The 21189-nt window shown below is 45.8% G+C and overlaps 2 protein-coding genes across 5 annotated transcripts; both read left to right on the plus strand.

Moving 5' to 3' along the window:
* Positions 1 to 2965: 2965 nt before the first annotated feature.
* LOC308106639 (uncharacterized protein) lies at positions 2966 to 4420 on the plus strand. Its single transcript, XM_080458496.1, has 3 exons — positions 2966 to 3358; positions 3530 to 3679; positions 4103 to 4420. The coding sequence occupies exons 1-3, from the start codon at positions 3262 to 3264 to the stop codon at positions 4345 to 4347; spliced, it is 492 nt and encodes a 163-aa protein (XP_080314622.1). The 5' UTR covers positions 2966 to 3261; the 3' UTR covers positions 4348 to 4420.
* Positions 4421 to 11523: 7103 nt separating this feature from the next.
* Positions 11524 to 20930, plus strand: nqo1 (NAD(P)H dehydrogenase, quinone 1). 4 transcript variants are annotated; one of them, XR_013936471.1, is made up of 9 exons: positions 11682 to 11901; positions 12254 to 12380; positions 12927 to 13094; positions 13560 to 13690; positions 14996 to 15109; positions 15479 to 15580; positions 16374 to 16695; positions 19523 to 19598; positions 20440 to 20677. XR_013936471.1 is itself a non-coding variant. In XM_080491569.1 (8 exons), the coding sequence occupies exons 2-8, from the start codon at positions 12377 to 12379 to the stop codon at positions 20541 to 20543; spliced, it is 945 nt and encodes a 314-aa protein (XP_080347695.1). In that variant the 5' UTR covers positions 11524 to 11901; positions 12254 to 12376; the 3' UTR covers positions 20544 to 20930. The 4 variants fall into 4 exon arrangements, 2 of the variants coding, with proteins under 2 accessions (XP_080347695.1, XP_080347694.1); XM_080491569.1 differs by lacking the exon at positions 19523 to 19598 and having other exon boundaries at positions 11524 to 11901; positions 20440 to 20930; XM_080491568.1 differs by lacking the exon at positions 19523 to 19598 and having other exon boundaries at positions 11686 to 11901; positions 12894 to 13094; positions 20440 to 20694.
* The last annotated feature ends 259 nt before the right edge of the window (positions 20931 to 21189 follow it).

The following is a 21189-nucleotide window of genomic DNA, read 5'->3' on the forward strand; positions in this document are numbered from 1 at the left end:
AACCTCAACAGGTTCCAGGACCGAGAGGACTCACCTGTACCTCCACGGGGACAGGGACCGGTGTGCCAGGTCGTTGCCGGGGCGTGCGGTGGCCGCGGATCTGTTCAGCCTCATCATGTACATCAGCTCGCGCTGTTTCACCTGATCCGCATCCAGGCAGCGCGCGGCCGAGAGACCGAGCAGCGCGCACGCGCAGAGGGACACCTGCCGGAGGAGAGACACGGGAGGAGTGAGTGAGTGAGTGAGTGAGTGAGTGAGTGGCGCCCGCAGCTCCGACCCGCACGGACACGCAGAGAATTACCGTGTGCAGTCCGAGCGGCGTCATGCGTGAGGCGGCGTGTGGGCAGAGTGAAGCTTCGCTCCATGACAGCCGCTTAAATACGGTTCGGTCCGAGCTGGAGGGGTGGAGTAGGGGGGTGGGGTAGGGGGGGCAGGACCAGAGGAGGAGGAGAAAACCACCACAAACAGAGGTTCTATTTTTAACCTCTTTGTCAAGTGAAAAATTACCTCACTCATTCGCTCATCAGCCCAGACTCACTGTAATCTATTACTTCATCTACAGTAGTGGCGTTACTACACAAACTCTTCAAGATGTAAAGAAGTTACCTTTTAAATTTCTCCAGATAAATAGTAATTACTTACTTGGTGAATGAATGAATGAATGAATGAATGAATGAATGAATGAATGAAGTTTATTTTGAACATAAAATGAAACAAACTGAATAAAAAAATCTGTTCAAGAAAACAAATCATTTTCTGAGTATTTCTGTTTTATATTCGAGCAGATTAATGGAAGCAACTTTAACTTGGACATTGTTTTAAAATAATGGTTGAGTAGTAATCTGGATGTTAGAGGAGGAAGATGCAATATAATCTGATGTTAGAGGGGGAAGATGCTCTGTTTTCTTGATGTTAGAGGAGGGGGATGCTCTATAGTCTGGATTTAGATGTGGAACATGATCTATTATCTGGATAATAGCGGAGAGGGTGCTCTATAATCTGATGTAGATGGGGAGATGCTCTATAATCTGGATGTCAGACAGGGAACGTGCTCTATAATTTGATGTTGGGGAAGGTGCTCTATAATCTGAATCTAGATGTGGAAGATGCTCTATTATCTGGATAATAGAGGAGGAGGATGCTCAATAATCTGGATGTTAGAGGAGGAGAATAATCTATGATCTGATGTTAGAGGAGCGATATGCAGTATAATCTGATGTTAGAGGAGGAGGATGCTCTATAATCTGATGTTAGAGGAGGAAGATGCTCTGTAATCTGGATGCTAGAGGAGGCGGATGCTCTATAATCTGGTGTTAGAGGGGGCGGTGCACTATAATCTGGATGTCAGGGGGAGGAAATACTCTATAATCTGGATGTCAGAGTATGAATATACTCTATAATTTGATGTTAGAGGGGGAGATGCTCTATAATCAGAATTTAGATGTGGAAGAAGCTCTATTATCTGGATAATAGCGGAGGGGGTGCTCTATAATCTGATGTTAGGTGTGGAGATGCTCTATAATCTGGATGTCAGACAGGGAATATGCTCTATAATTTGATGTTGGGGGAATATGCTCTATAATCTGAATCTAGATGTGGAAGATGCTCTATTATCTGGATAATAGAGGAGGAGGATGCTCAATAATCTGGTTGTTAGAGGAGGATGCTCTATAATCTGGATGTTAGAGGAGGAGGATGCTCTATAATCTGATAGTATTGAGATCATTTATCAACATGCAGAGAAGCTAGCTGCTATTTAGCCAGGCTGATGCTAATGCTCTCTCTCTCTCTCTCTCTCTCTCTCTCTGTCTGTCTCTCTCTCTCTCTCTCTCTCTAGCTCTCTCTCTCTCACACACACACACACACACACACACACACACACACACACACACACACACACACACACACACACATTTTTTCCAGATCTTTCTGAGACCTCTGAATTTCTGGTGCTTGACTGTTTGCGTCATATCTCAGGAGTTTCCTCGTCCTGCTTATTGCTTTCACTTTGCAGCTCTGAAGGTGAGTCAGGCAGCAAGTGTGCTGATTGGCTCCATGCTGGCTCCGCCCCCTCTTGATCTGCAGTATATAAGACTCCAGCAGTCAGATTTAGAAACAGAAGCATGCTGATGAGGATTTCATTTCCTCATTCCAGCATCAGATGGTCATAGTCAGCAGAAGTTACTCAGAAACATCGTTACAGTGACTCTGCATAAACAGCCCCTCTACTGGGCTGTTGCTGTCATTGGGTGGGTCCTCCCTCTGCCCCCCTCCCCCAGTGGGGTGGGCTGGGGACGGGGGGGATCCGGGTTCTGGGTGGACAGTTGACTGAGAGTGACTTCCAGGGCCTGATATATGGGAGTCTGTGTGTGTGTGTGTGTGTGTGTGTGTGTGTGTGTGTGTGTGTGTGTGTGTGTGTGTGTGTGTGTGTGTGTGTGTGTGTGTGTGTGTGTGTGTGTGTGAGTGAGTGAGGGGGGGTGCCCTAGCCACTGGCCTCCAGCCGGGCTCGCACTGGGCCCTGCGGGTCTTAGACTCGGCTGTCTGGCCGTTGGGTGGGGTGGGGGCTCCCTGCCCGGGTCAACTTACCGCCGTAAGTTGACCCGGGCAGGGAGCCCCCCCGACAAGGGCGCCTTGTCGGGGGGGGGGGGGGGGGGGGGGGTTGGTTCCCCGGGTCCTAGGCTGGCCGCTTGGGGGTGGGGTGGGCCAGCGCGGGGAGTCCAGCTGGGGCAAGGTCCTAGCGACGGGGGGACCCCCTCTCTCAGAACCCTCCCTGCCTTACCTCACCTTAAGCCCCGTTTCCACAGCGCCCCTTGGTACCGGTACAGGACCTGTGGTAACCGTTTGGTGTGCGTTTCCACTGTCACAGTTACCGATACCAACAGGTGCCATTGGTAACCATTTCTCGCTACCCCTCGCTACCCCTCCGTTTGGGATACCAGGCGCAACCTCCCGGATATGAGGGGGAGGAGCTTCAACACTGTCGTCTGCTGATTGGTCTGTGACAACCCAACCGCTACTCTGAGCGGCAACCCAACCGCTACTCTACTGGCAAGCCAGCCGTTTCAAATCAGTAAAGAAAGTGAAGAATGGATCCTTGGACGACTGAAGAAGTGCAATTGCTCCTCTCCATAATCGGAGAAGAGCAAATTCAAAAAGAGCTAGACGGGGCAGTAAGGAATGAGAAAACCTTCAGGGCGGTGTCGGAGAGGATGAGGTGTAACGGCTTCAGTAGAAGTCCTGCACTGGCGGTGGTTGGACGCCATGGACCAAATTTATGGCCACAGACCGGCCAGTCAGGGAAGAGAAGCCGGTTTGGACAGCGCCACGGCCCTGCTGGAGTCTCTGGTGGAGGGAGATGGTAAGTTTTTAAACTCTGAAATCCATGCTTTTTGTATTCACGCGAGGCGCGAGCCTGTTAGCTTTAGCGTGCGGCTATGCTAGTTAGCTTTAGCACGCGGCTCTTAGCTAGTGAGCTTCAGCCCCAGTTATCGGCGCAGTCTGAACGTGTGGTTTGTTTACATTTCTGCAGGAGGAAGTGAGTCCATGGGTGAGGATTTCACCTCCCCTGGACCCAGTAGTGTGGAGGGGCGGTGCAGCACACCGTCACTCCCAACCCCATCACCACCAGCCTCACCACCTCGTCCAGGGGTTGGGAATGTGTCGCTCCAGCAGCGCCCGGGTAAGGAGTAGCTTTTACATGTTGTTATTGCAGTACTGGTAGTCTGTTAAGTAGAAGTATATACATGCACCATTACATTGAATACTGTGATAAATACCTAACAATGCACAGCACAAATGATGCAGAGTACTGATATATTTTCTGCTGTTTTTGCAGCTGGATGTTTATATTATTATTTTCATGCTTAACGTCACTCAACAACAGATTATGATCAAACAATTAAAGTGCAGAGCAGTGAGGTGATAGGCTCCACACTGGCAGTGTCTTCCCACACATCCTTGTGACGTTTCAAGCTGCATATTCACTGTTTTGTATATTTATACTTCTGTGAAGTGTCCTTGAGTACTGTGAAAGGCGCTGCCAAATTAAATGTATTATATTGTTACTGTCCAATGCAAAGTTCTTTCGCCATTTGCTGTTTAGGCAGGAGGAGGCGGGAGCAGCAACACCACCACCTGACAGAGCTCCTGAGGGAGATGCAGGCCTCAGATGAGCGGGAGGCACACCTCAACCGGGAGCTTCAGCGCCAGCAAATGGAGCAGCGGGAGCGTACACGTCTGGAGGAGGTCCGGGCCCGCCAGGAGGAGAGGCAGGAGGAACGGCGCCAGGGGGTGGCTTTGCTTGCCCAGGCCCTGAGAGCCCAGCGTGGCACAGGGCCAAATGAATAGCCGGTTCAAATATGTAAATAATATGTTCAAATATGTAAATAATATGTTCCAATAAATAGTTTTTTCACACCCCAATATGCGCATCTACTTTTTGGTCAACACTTGTGATGTGCTGGAGGTCTCCACTCTGACTGGGGTGTGAATTGAGCCGTATTTTGTGAGGAAAAAGTTTGGAATGAAAACTTGTTACAATTCAGATTATTTTTTCTGTCAGATGCTTTCAGAAAAACTTGGATGGGGTTGTTAGCAGTGAGCTTTCTGATTTGTTTGGTTTGTAGATGGACAACAAGGGCGCAAAGATCAGTGTTGCAGATTTAATGCAGCCTGAAACAAGTAGAACAAGAAAAACAAAACTAACTCGGGTAACAGTAACAGGTTTTTGAAATAACACAACACTAAACAGGTTCTTCAAATATATACAGCTCTATTTACAAACACTTCATTCATTTAGGACATCGCCGGACACACTCTCCCACACAGGTAGCGAAAGGTCTCTTCAGACATCCGGAAGTTCTGCAGCCACTGTGTGCTTGTGAAGCAAGGCACTATCCTCTCCCACCAGTCGTTGCTTCGAGTGACAGCCCAACTTGTAGGCCTGTGGCGGTGTTGTTGCAGCGCTGCCAGGATGACCTGGGAGACATAACAGCACATTTATACACATTTAAACATCAATCTATTTCTATTTTATATTGTATTTTTAACTTTTTCTAGTTTCTGCTGTGTGTGCTTCTTTCTTTTTTACTATCCTGTTGTGAGATAAAGGATATCTTATCTAATCTTAATTAAAAGCCAGTGATATAAGACAATTGGAAACACTTTTAAAATAATAAAAAAGCCCAGTATGAGGCTTCCCGTTTTCGGTAACACATAATCAAAAAAGGGGAAAAGGACATAATCATAATTACAGGTGAAATTTATCTCTTCCCAATAACTACAATAAACTAAAGGAAGTACAAATGGCTTCTGCAGCGGTAAAACAACTACTAGTAGTAACTATTGAAAAAAACAACATTTTTATGAAGGTGACATTTTAATGGCTGATTAATCATGAGGTGCATTTTAGACATGTAATGGAGTAAAAACTACAGATAATTGGGGCCAAACGTCATGGGGTGAAAGTAAAAGTATGCTCTATATTTTCACTGAAGTAAAGTACAGTTACCCGGTTGCGTCGCCTCTTTCTTCTCTCCCGCAGTCGTCTCTCCTCCTCCTCCCGCCTCTCCTCCTCACGCCTCTCCTCCTCCTCCCATCTCTCCTCCTCCTCCCGCCTCTCCTCCTCACGCCTCTCCTCCTCACGGCTCTCCTCCTCCTCCCATCTCTCCTCCTCCTCCCGCCTCTCCTCCTCACGCCTCTCCTCCTCACGGCTCTCCTCCTCCTCACGCCTCTCCTCCTCACGGCTCTCCTGCTCACGGCTCTCCGGTTTTGCAAGGAAGCAAAAATCCAGAAGAAAACACACGACGATCTCATAGTCCTCCATGTTTGTTCCTCGAGTTCTCCCGCGTTGACCGCTGCGTAATGGCGTCACATCCTGTGTGATTACGCGGCCGTTCATAACCCCGCCTACATTTCAAACCGTTACCCGTGTAATGGAAACGCGGCACTGATACGGGTCTGGTTACGGATAGTAACCGGTACCTGACCGGTACCGGTACCAAGGGGCGCTGTGGAAACGGGGCTTTACATTACTCCACAATAGGGAACAGTGGGGCGGTGCCTAGGGTGGGGGCTCTGGGCTACTTAACTGCGGTCTGGGTCCTCGCCCGACTTTGCACCACCCACAATTTTAACCACACCTAGTCACGCAGGGTCTTGAGGGGGTAAGCCGCTTTTGGTGTTCTGCCGCTTGTCAGTGGGACACTTCCACTCCCGGGGGTGCGGCGTGCCTCGCCGCCGGAGTTGGGGGGGCTCTCGGCCCGCTCGGCCCGGGGGCCCTGCTCCAGCCTTTTCTTGGCTTGGCGGCTTGGGTCGGGGCCTGGGGCCCTGTGCCCTTTATCCTTCTCCTGTGGGCTCCCCCCCCTGGGGGGGGATTCCTCTCTGCATTCTCCATCTGGTGCTTTCTGGGCGGGGGCGTGGCTCTCTGGGGTGGTTCGCTGGGGTCTCCCCGGGCCTGGGGGGCTGCTGTCTGCCCGGGTGGCGGTGTCCGGGCCCGATGGCCTCGGGCCCCGGGGTGTCGCTACGGGTCCCCCCACAACAGTTCCGGCCACACCCAGTGGACAAACCACACACACACACACACACACACACACACACACACACACACACACACACACACACACACACACACACTTCCACTCCTCATTAAAGGTGCTTCTGAAGTTGCTTGTTTTCTGTCATCATTTGCTTAAACTCTCAAAGTCATGTTCCTCTTTGTTAATTCATGTTCCTGCTTCATGTTACTTAGATAGAGCTGCTCAGGCTGGTTAATCTAAGAAATCATCTTACTGTCTAGATAGAGCTGCTCAGGCTGGTTAATCTAAGAAATCATCTTACTGTCTAGATCAGGGGTGTCAAACTCATTTTGGTCTTGGGGCCGCATACAACTTAATCGGATCTCAAGGGGGCCGGACCAGTAAACTCATTCCAAAATTACATAGAACTAACAATAAGTCCACTTTTTTTCTTTGTATTAGTGCAAAGAAGAAGAAGTAAATTATAAAAATCTTTATATGAAATGAATTGTCCCTTTTAATAAATATATTATAAACAACCTAAGAGTTTTTAAGAAAAGTATGTGCAATTTCAACAACACTTTTACTCACTTTAACATTTATTCAAGTGCATTATGCAAAAAAAACTGATCAGTGATTGTTCAATGTTGCAAAACATTTATTCACAGTTTAGTGGAACTTAAACCCACTGTCCTGCATGTTAAAATACATCAAACACAAACACATTTAGAAATTATTTAAAATCCATTTTCCACATCTGGGAAGCAATTCTGAACACATGAGCTGACTCTACACACTTTAAATCTTAAGTGGCAGCTGTTTTAAACAGACATTTGATAAAGTAAATGTGTCCCCTTCCTTGTTAATGCATGAAATGTATACATGTAAAAAAAAACTCACATACATAACATATATGGCATGCATAGGAAATAATATTTTACTCAACAAAACTCTTCTGTTGTAAATCTGTTACTGACTAGCACTGACTTTCACAGCAATTACAACAGCAAATATTCAAAGCTGTTTAGTTTTATAGTGCAATGCTGAAAGCAGCATTCCATAGGGTTTAGTCTTGCTCAGTATTTGCCCCTGAAACTTGCCATCTTTTAGCCTGCACAAGTGCATCAATATCAGGCATCATGTCCTGAGAAGCAGCCAGGTTCAGAATCTCATTTATGTGCTTATGTGTGAGCTTTGAGCGAAGCTTTGTTTTATTAATGTTCATTACTGAGAAGACCTGCTCACAAAGGTAGGTAGTCCCAAACATGGACAACATTTTTGCAGCCAGTGCTGTCAATTTAGGATAGCCTGGTTCCTACCAGGTACTACCAGATACTTGTAAAATGTGTCCAAGCCCACAGAAGCAAATTTGTCCTTCAATTCTACATCACACTGCAAATCAATGATTTCAAGTTGCATGTCAACGGACCAATCAGAAGCTCTGACTGTGAATGGTGAGCGAAAAACTGCAAATTCTGTCTCAAGTTCGCTAAAGACCTGAAATCGCTTCTCAAACTCCCTCAGCAACCCTGAACTCTTGTCTTTGTACTGTGTCACGTCAGGATTAACGCTGGCGGCGCACACATCTCTGAGACAGGGGACATGAGCAGGGTCACCGCCTGCCATCTGCGTCTCCCATAACGTGAGCTTTAACTTGAATGCTGTCATAATACTGTGGTACCATTTTTTTGCGTCCTTGCAACATTTTGTTCAGATTATTCAAGTGCTCTGTAATATCAACCATAAATGCAAGGTCCTGCAGCCAAAGTGGGCTCTGGAGTTCCTGAACAGGTTTTCATTTTTTCTCCATGAATTGTCCGATTTCCCCACGTAGATCAAAGAAGCGCTTCAGCACCTCTGCTCCACCCTCTTCCTTCAGCACCTCTGCTCCACCCTCTTCCTTCAGCACCTCTGCTCAACCCTCTTCCTTCAGCACCTCTGCTCAACCCTCTTCCTTCAGCACCTCTGCTCAACCCTCTTCCTTCAGCACCTCTGCTCCACCCTCTTCCTTCAGCACCTCTGCTCCACCCTCTTCCTTCAGCACCTCTGCTCCACCCTCTTCCTTCAGTGTGGTATGGCAGACCATGGGTAATGTTACAGTCACTGAGAAAGCTGTCAAACTGACGATGATTGAGACCTTCTGGCTCGGATGAAATTAACAGTTCGGACCACCACCTCCATGACGTGATCCATTTTTAGCGACTTGCAACATAATGCCTCCTGATGCAAAATGCAATGAAATGTCCAAAAATCACCTCCTCCATTTGCGGCTTGTACTTTCTCTCTGAACTTTGTCACAACACCTGCCTTTTTCCCGATCATTGACAGCGCACCATCAGTAGCCAGGCTTACGGCGCGGGACCAGTCCGCCCCGACTCTGTCCAGCGCTCCAACAACGGAGCGCAAAATGTCCTCAGCTGTTGTGGTGTCGGCCATAGGCACCAACTCGACAAACTCTTCTGTGACAGTCAAAGTCTCGTCAACTCCACCAATGAATATGGCCAGTGGAGCGACGTCCGTAATATCAGTACTCTCATCAATTGCAATAGAAAATGCCAGAAATGACTCCCCTTTGCGTTTCAGTTGGCGGTCCAAATCTGCCCATAGTTCCGAAATCCTGTCTGCCACGGTATTTCTCCTCAAGCTAATATTGGCAAAAGCTTGTCGCTTCTCAGGACACACAGTTTCGGCAGCCTTCAGCATACAGTTTTTGACGAACTCCCCGTCACAGTACGGCTTTGACGCTAATGCTATATGGCTAGCAATTACGTAGCTGGCTTTCACCGCAGCATCACTGACCTCTCGGCTCCGGGTGAAAACAGATTGCTGTTTCCTCAGACCCACCAGCATTTCATTTACCTTCTGTTTTCTCAGCTGTTGTATTTTTCACCATGCTGAGATTCATAGTGGCGCCGAATATTGTATTCCTTAAGCACCGAAACTTGCTGCATGCACACCAGGCACACGGGTTTACCATTCACCTCCGTGAACAGATAGGAAGACGTCCATTTTTCTTGAAAAATCCGACACTCTGTGTCCACTTTTCTCTTTTTTGACAAAGACATTTCACTGAAGAGGGTGCCAGAGTCAACAGAAAAAGCAGGTAAAGAAATAGAACTGACTCAAACACAGTGCCCCTAGCGGACAATATAGGAACTGCAAATTTGAAAGAAAATGAAGTTTATTCTTCTTTAATAATGCATATTTATCCCGTGGGCCGGACTGAACCCACTGGCGGGCCGGTTCCGGCCCGTGGGCCGTACGTTTGACACCCCTGGTCTAGATAGAGCTGCTCAGGCTGATTAATCTAAGAAATCATGTTACTGTCTAGATAGAGCTGCTCAGGCTGGTTTAATCTAGAAAATCATCTTACTGTCTAGATAGAGCTGCTCAGGCTGGTTTAATCCAATAACAGTTGTAAAGTATTTGGATCAGTGTGATAACTGCAAATAATATATGTTGCACAACAAGGGTAACAGGGGTAACAGGGTAACAGGGGGGGGGGGGGGGGGGGGATAACATACAATAGTAGGTCATCCAGGGGTTAAGGTCATCCAGAGGGTTAGGGTCATCCAGGGGTTAAGGTCATCCAGAGGGTTAGGGTCATCCAGAGATTTAGGGTCATCTAGAGAGTTAAGGTCATCCAGAGGGTTAAGTTCATCCAGAGGGTTAGGGTCATCCAGAGAGTTAGGGTCATCCAGAGATTTAGGGTCATCTAGACGGTTAAGGTCATCCAGAGGGTTAAGGTCATCTAGAGAGTTAGGGTCATCCAGAGATTTAGGGTCATCTAGACGGTTAAGGTCATCCAGAGGGTTAAGGTCATCTAGAGAGTTAGGGTCATCCAGAGAGTTAAGGTCATCCAGAGGGTTAGGATCATCCAGAGGGTTAGGGTCATCTAAAGAGTTAGGGTCATCCAGAGAGTTAAGGTCATCCAGAGGGTTAGGGTCATCAAGAGGATTTGAGTCATCCAGAGGGTTAGGTTCATCCAGAGAGTTAAGGTCATCCAGAGGGTGAGGGTCATCCAGAGGGTTAGGGTCATCTAAAGAGTTAGGGTCATCCAGAGAGTTAAGGTCATCCAGAGGGTTAGGTTCATCCAGAGAGTTTGGGTTATCCAGAGTGTGTGTGTGTGTTTCCAGTATTAAGGGGAGGGAAAGAGGCTCTGGATACTGGTTCTGGCAGTATAGGAACTCTCCTAACACCTTTCCTTAACTCCTTAGGAAGTCTCCTAACACCTTTCACTAACTCCTTTAGGAAGCCTCCTAACACCTTTCACTAACTCCTTTAGGAAGCCTCCTAACACCTTTCACTAACTCCTTTAGGAAGCCTCCTAACACCTTTCACTAACTCCTTTAGGAAGCCTCCTAACACCTTTCACTAACTCCTTTAGGAAGCCTCCTAACACCTTTCCTTAACTCCTTTAGGAACTCTCCTAACACCTTTCCTTAACTCCTTTAGGAAGTCTCCTAACACCTTTCCTAACTCCTTTAGGAAGTCTCCTAACACCTTTCCTAACTCCTTTAGGAAGTCTCCTAACACCTTTCCTAACTCCTTGACGTCATCCAGGGGTTAAGGAAAGGTGGACAATAAAGGAGAAAGGAGGGACAATTCAAATCTTCCCTAGAGTTTCTCCCACCTGACGCTCCAAAGTTTCTTCTTCAGTGTGTTTAATAAGGGTTTAACTTTTTCAGATTTCTCCTCAACATCGCCATCTTGTGCCTGAGCACATGTGTTCACTGCCCCAAGGTGAGTTTTCATGTTTTCTGGTGTGTTTCAGGCTGTGACCAGCAGGTGGGGCTGTGGCTTGAAGTGGAATCAGTGGAAAAGTTCAAAACCACTTTTCCCTGACCGAGCAAACTTTCTCTTCTCCTGACGTTGTTCTTTGTTTCTGGTCGTTTTCACATCGTTTTCCGCCTCTGTGATTGTTCTTGTTCATGTTGGAGTCGTTTTAAAGATGTTTTGATTGTTTATGATCATTTTATATTAAATTCTTTAATGGTCGTGTTCGGGTGAGAGAGAGAGAGAGAGAGAGAGAATATGTGTTTGTGTGTGTGCGTGCGTGTGTGTGTGTGTGTGTGTGTGTGCGTGCGTGTGTGTGTGTGTGTGTGTGTGTACAGGTCACATTCTTGGCGTGCTGCAGCCGGTGGAACCTGACAGTCGACATGCTTCGAACACCTCGGATGTGGGGCAGTGGAAGGAGCTGCTCTCCACCCGGTCTGAACCCTCCATCCATTCTCTGCAATCAGCTGGAAACTGGGAAAGTCCCAGTTGGCAACGTCGTATTTCCCAGTTTGGAGTTTCCATGACGACAATAAAGATTGAAGGAGTCATCCTGCACGGCAATAAAGACAAGTGAACGACTTGTCACCTCGACTAGACTCGTCTTCTGGTAACGATGGATGCTAAGCTAATGAAGCTAAGTCTGCGTGTGTGTGTGTGTGTGTGTGTGTGTGTGTGTGTGTGTGTGTGTACCAGGTGTAATCAGGTGGATCAAAGTCGACTCGTGACTTTAATCCTGAAATCGACCAAAACACCAGAGAAGCCGGAGTCATGTGGACGCCCCCCCCCCCCCCCCCCCACCCCCCGGATAGCACGTCCTGCCCCACCACCCTCCACCTACTGTCGGAGAACAGGCTGATTCATACTGCCCCCCTCCTCCTCCTCCTCCTCCTCCTCCTCCTCCTCCTCCTCCTCCTCCTCCTACCTGTGACTCTTTATCCCTGCATGTTTCTCACGCTCAGAGCACCAGAGGAGCTATAAGAGGACGGAGCGGGGCAGAAGGAGCAGGGCAGATCCTGAGGGGCAGAAGGAGCAGGGCAGATCCTGAGGGGCAGAAGGAGCAGGGCAGATCCTGAGTGGCAGAAATGGGTAAGACTTTTCTACTTTAATCTGAAGACGTGTAGAGATGAGTTAAAGACAACTGAAGGTTTAACAGTTGGAGATATAAATGAGTCCATGAAGACTGAAGACTGAAGACTAAAGACTAAAGACTAAAGACTAAAGACTAAAGACTGAAGACTGAAGACTGAAGAAAGAAAACTATGGAGATTGTGAGACTTTGGACACACTATTTATATAGTCTCTATAGACTGAGACTACAGAGACTATATAGACATTATAGAGTATGGAGACTATGGAGACTCCTGTCCTCTAGAAGGACACAAACCAAAATCTGTATTAATAATGTAAAGTTTGAAATCTCAATAATCACAGACAAAGTTATAGATGAATGTGTATTAATTAGCTTGTAAAACTAGATAAACCCTTTAGATGAGAGAAGATTGACTGAGCAGTTTGATATTTAAATGTCTCGAACTATGAGAGGAATCTGTCATGTGACTGAAGTTTCAATCTTGTGGCTCGCCTGGGCTATGTTGTTAGAAGTTGTCCTGATGTCCTCCGTCCCGCCTGCAGCTGGGAGGACCGCCCTCATCGTGTACGCCCACCAGTGTCCGGCGTCCTTCAACGCAGCGCTGCGAGATGTGGCGGCGAGCGAGCTCCGCCAGCAGGGCTTCACAGTCCTCCTGTCCGACCTCTACACCATGAACTTCAACGCCAGCGCCACCAGGGACGACGTCACTGGTGCTGCTCCTGTCCTTGTCTGTCCTCATCTGTCCTAGTACATCCTCATATCCTTGTCTGTCTTCATGTCCTCCTGTCCTCATCTGTCCTCATCTCCTCAAATGCCCCTTGCTGTCGTCTGACCTCGTCCATCCTCGTGTCTTTGTATTTCTTCCTGTCCTCATATGTTTTCATGTCATCATATGTCCTCCTGTCCTCGTATGTTTTCCTGTCTTCGTATGTCCTCCTGTCATTGTCCGTCCTCGTCTGTCTTCCTGTTCTCCTATGTACCCCTGTTGTCATCTGTCCTCCTGTGCTCGTAAGTCTTCCTGTCCCTCCTTGTCTCTCCTTGTTTTCTAATTTTGTGTCTATTCAGTGTTATATTGAAAAGCTTCATTTTTTGGGTTGTTTCTGTGTCTCTTTGTCTTGTTTCTATGTCTCTGGGATTGTTTTTAGAGTGTGTTGAATGTGTGTGTGTTGTTTCAGGCAAGCTGAAGAACTCTGAGCTGTTTCAGTATGGAGAAGAAACCATGTACGCCTGGATGGAGGGACGGCTCAGCGAAGACATTGTAGCCGAGCAGGAGAAGGTCCAACAGGCCGAACTCATCATCTTCCAGGTGAGAGGTCACCGAGAGGTCACCGAGAGGTCACCGAGAGGTCACCAAGAGGTCGCCAAGACGCCACAGCGCACGACCAGACCGGACCAGACTGAACAAGACCAGACTGAACAAGGCCAGACTGGACCAGACCAGACCAAACCAAATGAGAGATGGGAATAACTGAGAATAAACAAGATGAGACACGACGAGACTAGACCACACCAGACGTGACTAAATGAGACGAGACTAAATGAGATAAGATGAGACTAAACAAGACGAAACAAGACGAGACTGAACGAGATGAGACAAGACAACACTTGTATTTCTTTGTTTCATGTTGTCTAGTCTCGTTTGGTCTCGTCTTCTTTATGCTGTGTTTACACATAGGCAAGATGCGTTAGAAATATAATTTTCCTGTCATTGGTGGCACATTCCTAACACTATGCATCTGAATGTCACACTAAGAACACAGCATAACTAAACGCAGCATAAACAAGACGAGACTAAATGAGACGAGACAAGATGAAACAAATCAATACAAGACGAGACACGACAAGAGGATATAAAACAAGACACAGCAAAACATAGCCTACAAGACATGGCAAGGTACAATGATACATGACAAGAAAAACAAGAAAAATTAGTTGAGACAATAACTGGTGACGATACAAACCGATCAGAGATTCACAGAGATCAGACGGTCCAAATCCAACAGCAAACAAGATCAACAAAGCAAGAAATCTCAGAAGATGGAAGCTCAGAGGCTTCAGACGAGACTCTTAAGACGAAGGTCATATAAATGTCCTGAGGGACTGGCGAAAAACAAACGATTATCACAGAAATATGCTAAACAATAAGACGCCACACAGAAGACAAGATGGTCCGAAGCAAAGAGACATATGAGACATGCAAGTTACGATGAGACGTATGAAGCAAGACAAGTCCTGTGAGGTAAGACAGCATATATGTAAGAGGGTAATGAGATAAGTCACCATATAATACGCCAAGATGGACGCAAAGATGGACCACATTCAGCAAGACATAGAAGATGAGACAAGGCAATCTGTGACACGCAAAACACAACAAGATACGAAGAAACATACCAGATTCAACAATACTCAACACAAAGGAAACACAAAGCCATGACACTACAGGTTTGGGGAAGACACAGTGAGATCCAATGAGACAAGACGACATACCGCAAAGACGAGACACAAAGAGACTCGAGCTCAGAAAGACACGAACTATCAGCAAAAAATGTGTCCAGATAAAAACGTCGAGATCAGATACGATCCAGAACTGTGTGTGTGTATGTGTGTGTAGTTCCCCCTGTATTGGTTCAGTGTTCCTGCCATCATGAAGGGTTGGATGGACAGAGTACTCACGCAGGGATTCGCCTTCTCTCTGGAGAAAATGTACGACAACGGCATTTTCAAGGTCAGACTGACTACCACACAAAAACACAATGACCCTCTGTGTGTGTGTGTGTGTGTGTGTGTGTGTGTGTGTGTGTGTGTGTGTGTGTGTGTGTGTGTGTGTGTGTGTGTGTGTGTGTGTGTGTGTGTGTGTGTGTGTGTGTGTGTGTGTGTGTTTTTAAAAACTTTGTCCTGTAAACCCAAAAGCTTCTGAGACGAAAATGTGTCACTTCAAACATGGAAACATGTCGCCTCGTTCTGGTTCTGCATTTCAGACTTTGGCTGGTTTTGAATCGTTTTTGTTGGTTTGAGTTTGTTTTTCTGTCCTTGTTGTTGTTTGTCTGCTTAGAGACATTTTCTTGATATTTGTGCTTCTTGTGTTTGAGTGAAGGACAAAAAGGCGATGTTGTCCTTCACCACCGGAGCCACAGAGACCATGTTTCATCCTGACGGCATCAACGGAGACATCAACGTCACCCTGTGGCCTCTGCAGGTGGACAGTGATACACTATGATACACTATGAGACATTCTGAGACACTGTGAGACACTTTGAGACATTCTGAGACAATCTGAGACACTATAAGACATTCCGAGACACTATTAGATATAATGAGACACTATGAGACCTTCTGATACACTGTGAGACATTATAGTACACTATGAGACATCTTGAGACCATATGAGACATTATGAGACAGTCTGTGACACCATGAGACATTCGGAGACACTCTGAGACGTTGAGACACTATGACACACTGAGACACACTGAGACACTCTGAAACATTTTGACACTCTGAGACATTGTGAGACACTGACACACTGAGACACTCTGAGACACTCTGAGACACTCAGATATTGAGACACTGAGACACTATGTGACTCTATGAGACACTCATAGACATTGTGAGGCACTGTAAGACACTATTAGACACGATGAGACACTCAGACACTGTGAGATACTGTGTGACACTAGGAGGCATTCATAGACATTGTGAGATACTATGAGACCATGTGAGAACCTATGAGACACTGTGAGACATCGTGAAACAATATTAGACACTGTGAGACACTATGAGACTCTAAGAGACAATCTGAGACAATCTGAGACACTATGAGAACCTATGAGACATTCAGAGACATTATGATACACTATGAGACATTGTGAGACACTGTGAGACATTATGAGGACCTATGAGAAACTGTAAAACACTGTGAGACACTATGAGACATTTCACCAGTCCTCGTCATCTTCCTGGTGTTGACTTGTCTTTCCTGTCTCTTCCAGAACGGGATCCTGCACTTCTGTGGTTTCCAGGTCTTGGCCCCTCAGATCTTCTGGAGTCCGGCACACTGCCCGCCGTCGGTGCGGGCGGCCATGTTGGATGGATGGCAGGCGCGGCTCAGAGGGCTGCTATCCGAGGAGTCGCTGAGCTTCGCGCCATGCGAGCTCTTCAACCTCAGCTTCCAGGGAGGCTTCCTGCTCCGGCCCGAGGTGAAGGAGGAGCGGCAGGACCAGCCCTACGGCATCACCACAGGCCACCACCTGGGCAAGCCGCTGCCCCCCCACAACCAGACCAGAACCTCCGCTCGGGACCAGGAGCAGCCAGGTGAGCCAGACCATGCACGTCTCATCCTTTCCTATTTCCTATCCATTCTTAAATCTGCTGGATTTACACTTTATTACCGGGTTCAGCCGGTCCAACGCTCTGGTTGGTCCAGCTTCACTTTTTGTTGGTCTTGGTCAGTTTTTCATCCCTATTTTTATTCAGATTTTTGCTTCAGGTCACTTCAGGTCACTTCAGGATCTAAGTTTCCATCAGTTTTATCGGCCCTTGGACTAATTCAGGAGGTCATCTTTTTTATGCCTGTAGACTATTTTTTGGGATCATGTCAAACTTTAAACGTGGTTCAGGTTTTGAATGACATTAGGGTCAGTAATTCGGGTCAGTCATTAGGGTTTAGGGTCAGTCACTAGGGTTAGTCATTGAGTTTATGGTCAGTCATTGGGTTTAAGGTCAGTTATTAGGGTCTGTCATTAGGGTTTAGGGTCAGTCATTAGGGTCAGTCAGTGGGTTTAGGGTCAGTCATTAGGGTCAGTCATTGGGTTTAGGATCAGTCATTAGGGTCAGTCAGTGGGTTTAGGGTCAGTCATTAGGGTCAGTCATTGGGGTCAGTCATTAAGGTCCGTTAATTAGCGTCAGACATTGGGGTAAGTCATTAGGGTCCGTTAATAGGGTCAGTCATTAGGGTCAGTCATTAGGGTTTACGGTCAGTCATTTGCGTCAGTCATTAGGGTCAGTCATTGGGTTTAGGGTCAGTCATTTGGGTTTAGGGTCAGTCATTAGGGTCAGTCATTGGGTTTAGGGTCAGTCATTAGGGTTCAGGGTCAGTCATTAGGGTCACTCATTCGGTTTATGGTCAGTCATTAGGGTTTCTGGTCAGTCATTAGGGTTTATGGTCAGTCATTAGGGTCAGCCATTTGGTTTATGGTCAGTCATTAGGGTCAGTCATTCGGTTTATGGTCAGTCATTAGGGTCAGTCATTTGGTTTATGGTCAGTCATTAGGGTCAGTCACTAGTGTCTCATTTGTTTGGACCTTTTACGGTTTTTGCTACAAACCTGAAAACAACAAAGGCGTCGCTACTATTTTAAAAGCTTGACGATGACGTGAACATCAGATTGAGGTGTGCTGAAGCTGGGACAGCGAGAACGTGTGGGACAGCGAGAACGTGTGGGACAGCGAGAACGTGCGGGACAGCGAGAACGTGTGGGACAGCGAGAACGTGCGGGACACCGGCCTGCGAGGCCCAGAATTGAGGACCCCTGATCTAAACCAGCAACTTGCCTACTAGATCCAATCCCCACTAACCTGTTTAAAGATATTTTCCCTGGTGATTAGTACATCAATACTAGATCAGATCAACATATCTTTATGGACCACAAGCCTTTAAGGTTGCTCTTCTTAAACCTCTTCTTAAAAAACTCACCTTGACCGGGTGTCTTAGCAAGTTACAGGCCAATATCCAACCTTCCTTTATTTCTAAAATCCTACAGGAAGTAGTTTCAGTCACTGAGTATCAATATCCAACCTTCCTTTATTTCTAAAATCCTAGAAAAAGTGATTACAAGTCAGTCATGTGACCATTTAATCCAAAATAACTTATTTGAGTCGTTCCAGTCGGTTTTAGATTCATCAGAGCTCAGAGACTCTCTGATCAGAGTTATTGATCAGCTTATCTTGGCCTCAGACAAAGAACTGGTCTCTGTTCTGGTTCTGTTAGATCTCAGTGCTGCATTGGTACTATTGATCAGAACATTGGTACTATTGATCAGAACATTGATACTATTGATCAGAACATTGATACTATTGATCAGAACATCCTACTCCAGAGACTAGAACACATCATGGGGCTTAAAGGTACAGCACTAAATTGGTTCTGATCATATTAATCAGTCAGGTTCCACTTCGTTCATGTTCACGATAACCCTTCAGTCCTGACTGAAGTTAAACATGGAGTTCCACAGGGTTCTGTCTTAGGTCCTTTACTTTTTACTTTATACACGCTTCCTGTAGGGAATATTATTAAAAAAAACTCTCCATGAACTTCCATTGTTATGCAGATGACACACAAATCTATTGATCTATGGAACCAGAGGATCATAACCAACGTTCTAAACTAGAAGCCGTCTTGAAGACATAAAGGTTGAATGAGCTGTAATCTTCTGCTCCTGAACTCTGATAAAACTGAAATTATTATATTTGGTCCAAAACATGTGAGAGAGAAATGATGTAAAGATCTAGTACCACTAGATGGTATTACTTTGTCCTCCAGTACCACTGTGAGGAACCTGGGAACCATTAAACAATCTGCAGGACTGCCTTTTTTCACCTCCGTAATATTTCCAACATTAGAAACATGCTGACTCAGAGTGATGCTGAAAAAGTAATCCATCATGAGTTACTTCCAGAGTAACTATTGTAACTCCCTATTATCAGGGTGAAACAATAACTGCTGGTTGAAAATGCTGCAGCCAGAGTCGTGACCAGAACCAGCACCAGAGATCAGCTCACTCCAATACTAACCTCGCTTCATTGGCTCCCTGTTCAATCTAGAAGAGAATTTAAAATCCTCCTTCTAACTTAGAACGCTCTTAACAACCAGGTTCCATCAGATCTTAAAGAACTGCTGGTCCCAGATCTCCCCAGAAGAACTCTTGGTTCTCACAGTGCTGGCTTACTGGAGGTTCCTAGGTCTTCTAAAGTAGAATGGAGGCAGAGCTTTCAGCTTTCAGGTTCCTCTGATGTGGAACCAGATCCCAGTTTCAGTTAGGGAGGCTGAAACAGGCTCTACTGTTAAGGTTCTACTCAAGACTTTTCTATTTACCGAAGCTACAGTGAGGACTGCTTTTTTCCTCTTTTTTTTTTTTTTAAAGAAAAAAAGGAGTTTTAAAGACTCGGTGGTGGGGCTACGGACTGGACTGGAGGGGAAGAGAGAGAGAGGAAGAGAGGGCAAGTAAATGACTGCAAAGATACTCAAACACTGAGGGTTTTATCTCTGGTCATAAAGTATTTGCTGATTGTGATTCTGACGATAGATTTTCCTTTGAGGACGAAGCTCAGCCACGGAGTGCAGAGTTACGTGATGCACCTGAACGCATCACCCATGTATTTGTCGGCATGAATCTCGTTTACCAGTAAAAATAAATGATCCTCTTTGTTTAAGCCGCTGGATTCAAAGTGTGTGAAAAAAGTAGCAGCTGACAGTCCGGACATTCCCAAAAGTTCCGATACGCGCCGCACGCTATAAAAAAGTCTCACTGAGGGGTGAAATTTAAAAGTGCCAGTACCGTGATGAGACAATTATATTCACATTTTATTTTGTAACGAGTAACGACGGTGTCCAGTATAAATGTAGCGGAGTAAAAGTATCTTTTTTTTTTCTTAATGTAGCAAAGTAAAAGTGAAAGTCGCAATAAATATAAAAACTCAAGTAAAGTTTAGATACTCCCAAAAACTACTTAAGTACTGTAACGGAGTATTTTTACTTTGTTCCTTTACACCACTGCCTGTTAAAGGAGTTTTTCTTTCCACAGTCACAAATCAATCTGCTGCTCATTTGGATTCGTTGGGTTTTTCTCTTTTCTCTGTTAAAAGCACCGAGAAATGACTGTGTTGTATTTGGTGCTTTATGAATAAAGTTGAATTGAATTTTTCATCCGTTCAACTTTGGATTTGCACTTTGGGAGACGGGAAGGCTCCTCCCCTCCCCACTGTACCGACACTCAAATGAAACATATGTCTTGTTTGTGTACATTCTAAAGCAAACCTATTGAGTGACAACTGTTTACAGATGTTTGTCAGCCGCTCCATGTCGATGAGGTTGAAGCCCCGCCCCCAGATGGAGGTGAACCACAGAGCGGGACGCCGCCACCGACACCCCTGACTTCAGTTTAGAAAGGTTTTATTGTCATTGTTATTATATGTGTACAACGACACTGGAGAGCTGCTCTTCTCAGAGCAAATGAAAGAACTGTGACACCACTTTACCCAGAAGTACCTCAGACTGAAATAAAACCTGATACACAACCATCTGCTCAACAGTTTATATTTGAGTTTATGTTTTACTTCATTCTAAAGTTTCTCTCTGGATTTCTTGCCGGGTTTGGACGGATTTGCTGAAGTGAATCAGTGATGACCCAAAGGTTTAGAAACTTGGTTCTCTGAAGAATTACCTCATTCAGTTCATCAAAGAAATGATTATTGGGCAAAAACAAGAAAGTCAAACTCTGATTCTCTTTGGGAAACTTCAAGATGCTTAACGATTAAAAGTACTTCCTGTGTTAAGAAGGTCAGATCCAGCCATTACTTTACAGGAGAACATTTAAGACCCGTTTAACGGTGTTGGGATTTATGGCTGGTTATTAGCATTAAATTACTGTAAGTAATAGATTACTGGAAGTAGTAAATCACTGGAAGTAATTTATGAAAAATTGAAATTATTAATTGAAGTAAACGGTCATTTACTCATTAACAACTCCCAAAGTAATTGAGTAATTACTTAAAAAGGAGAAAAAAATGAATAAATTATCAAAAGAAAATT

Source organism: Lipophrys pholis (genome assembly GCF_963383615.2).
Source record: "Lipophrys pholis genome assembly, chromosome: 2".
Taxonomy (NCBI): Eukaryota; Metazoa; Chordata; class Actinopteri; order Blenniiformes; family Blenniidae; genus Lipophrys; species Lipophrys pholis.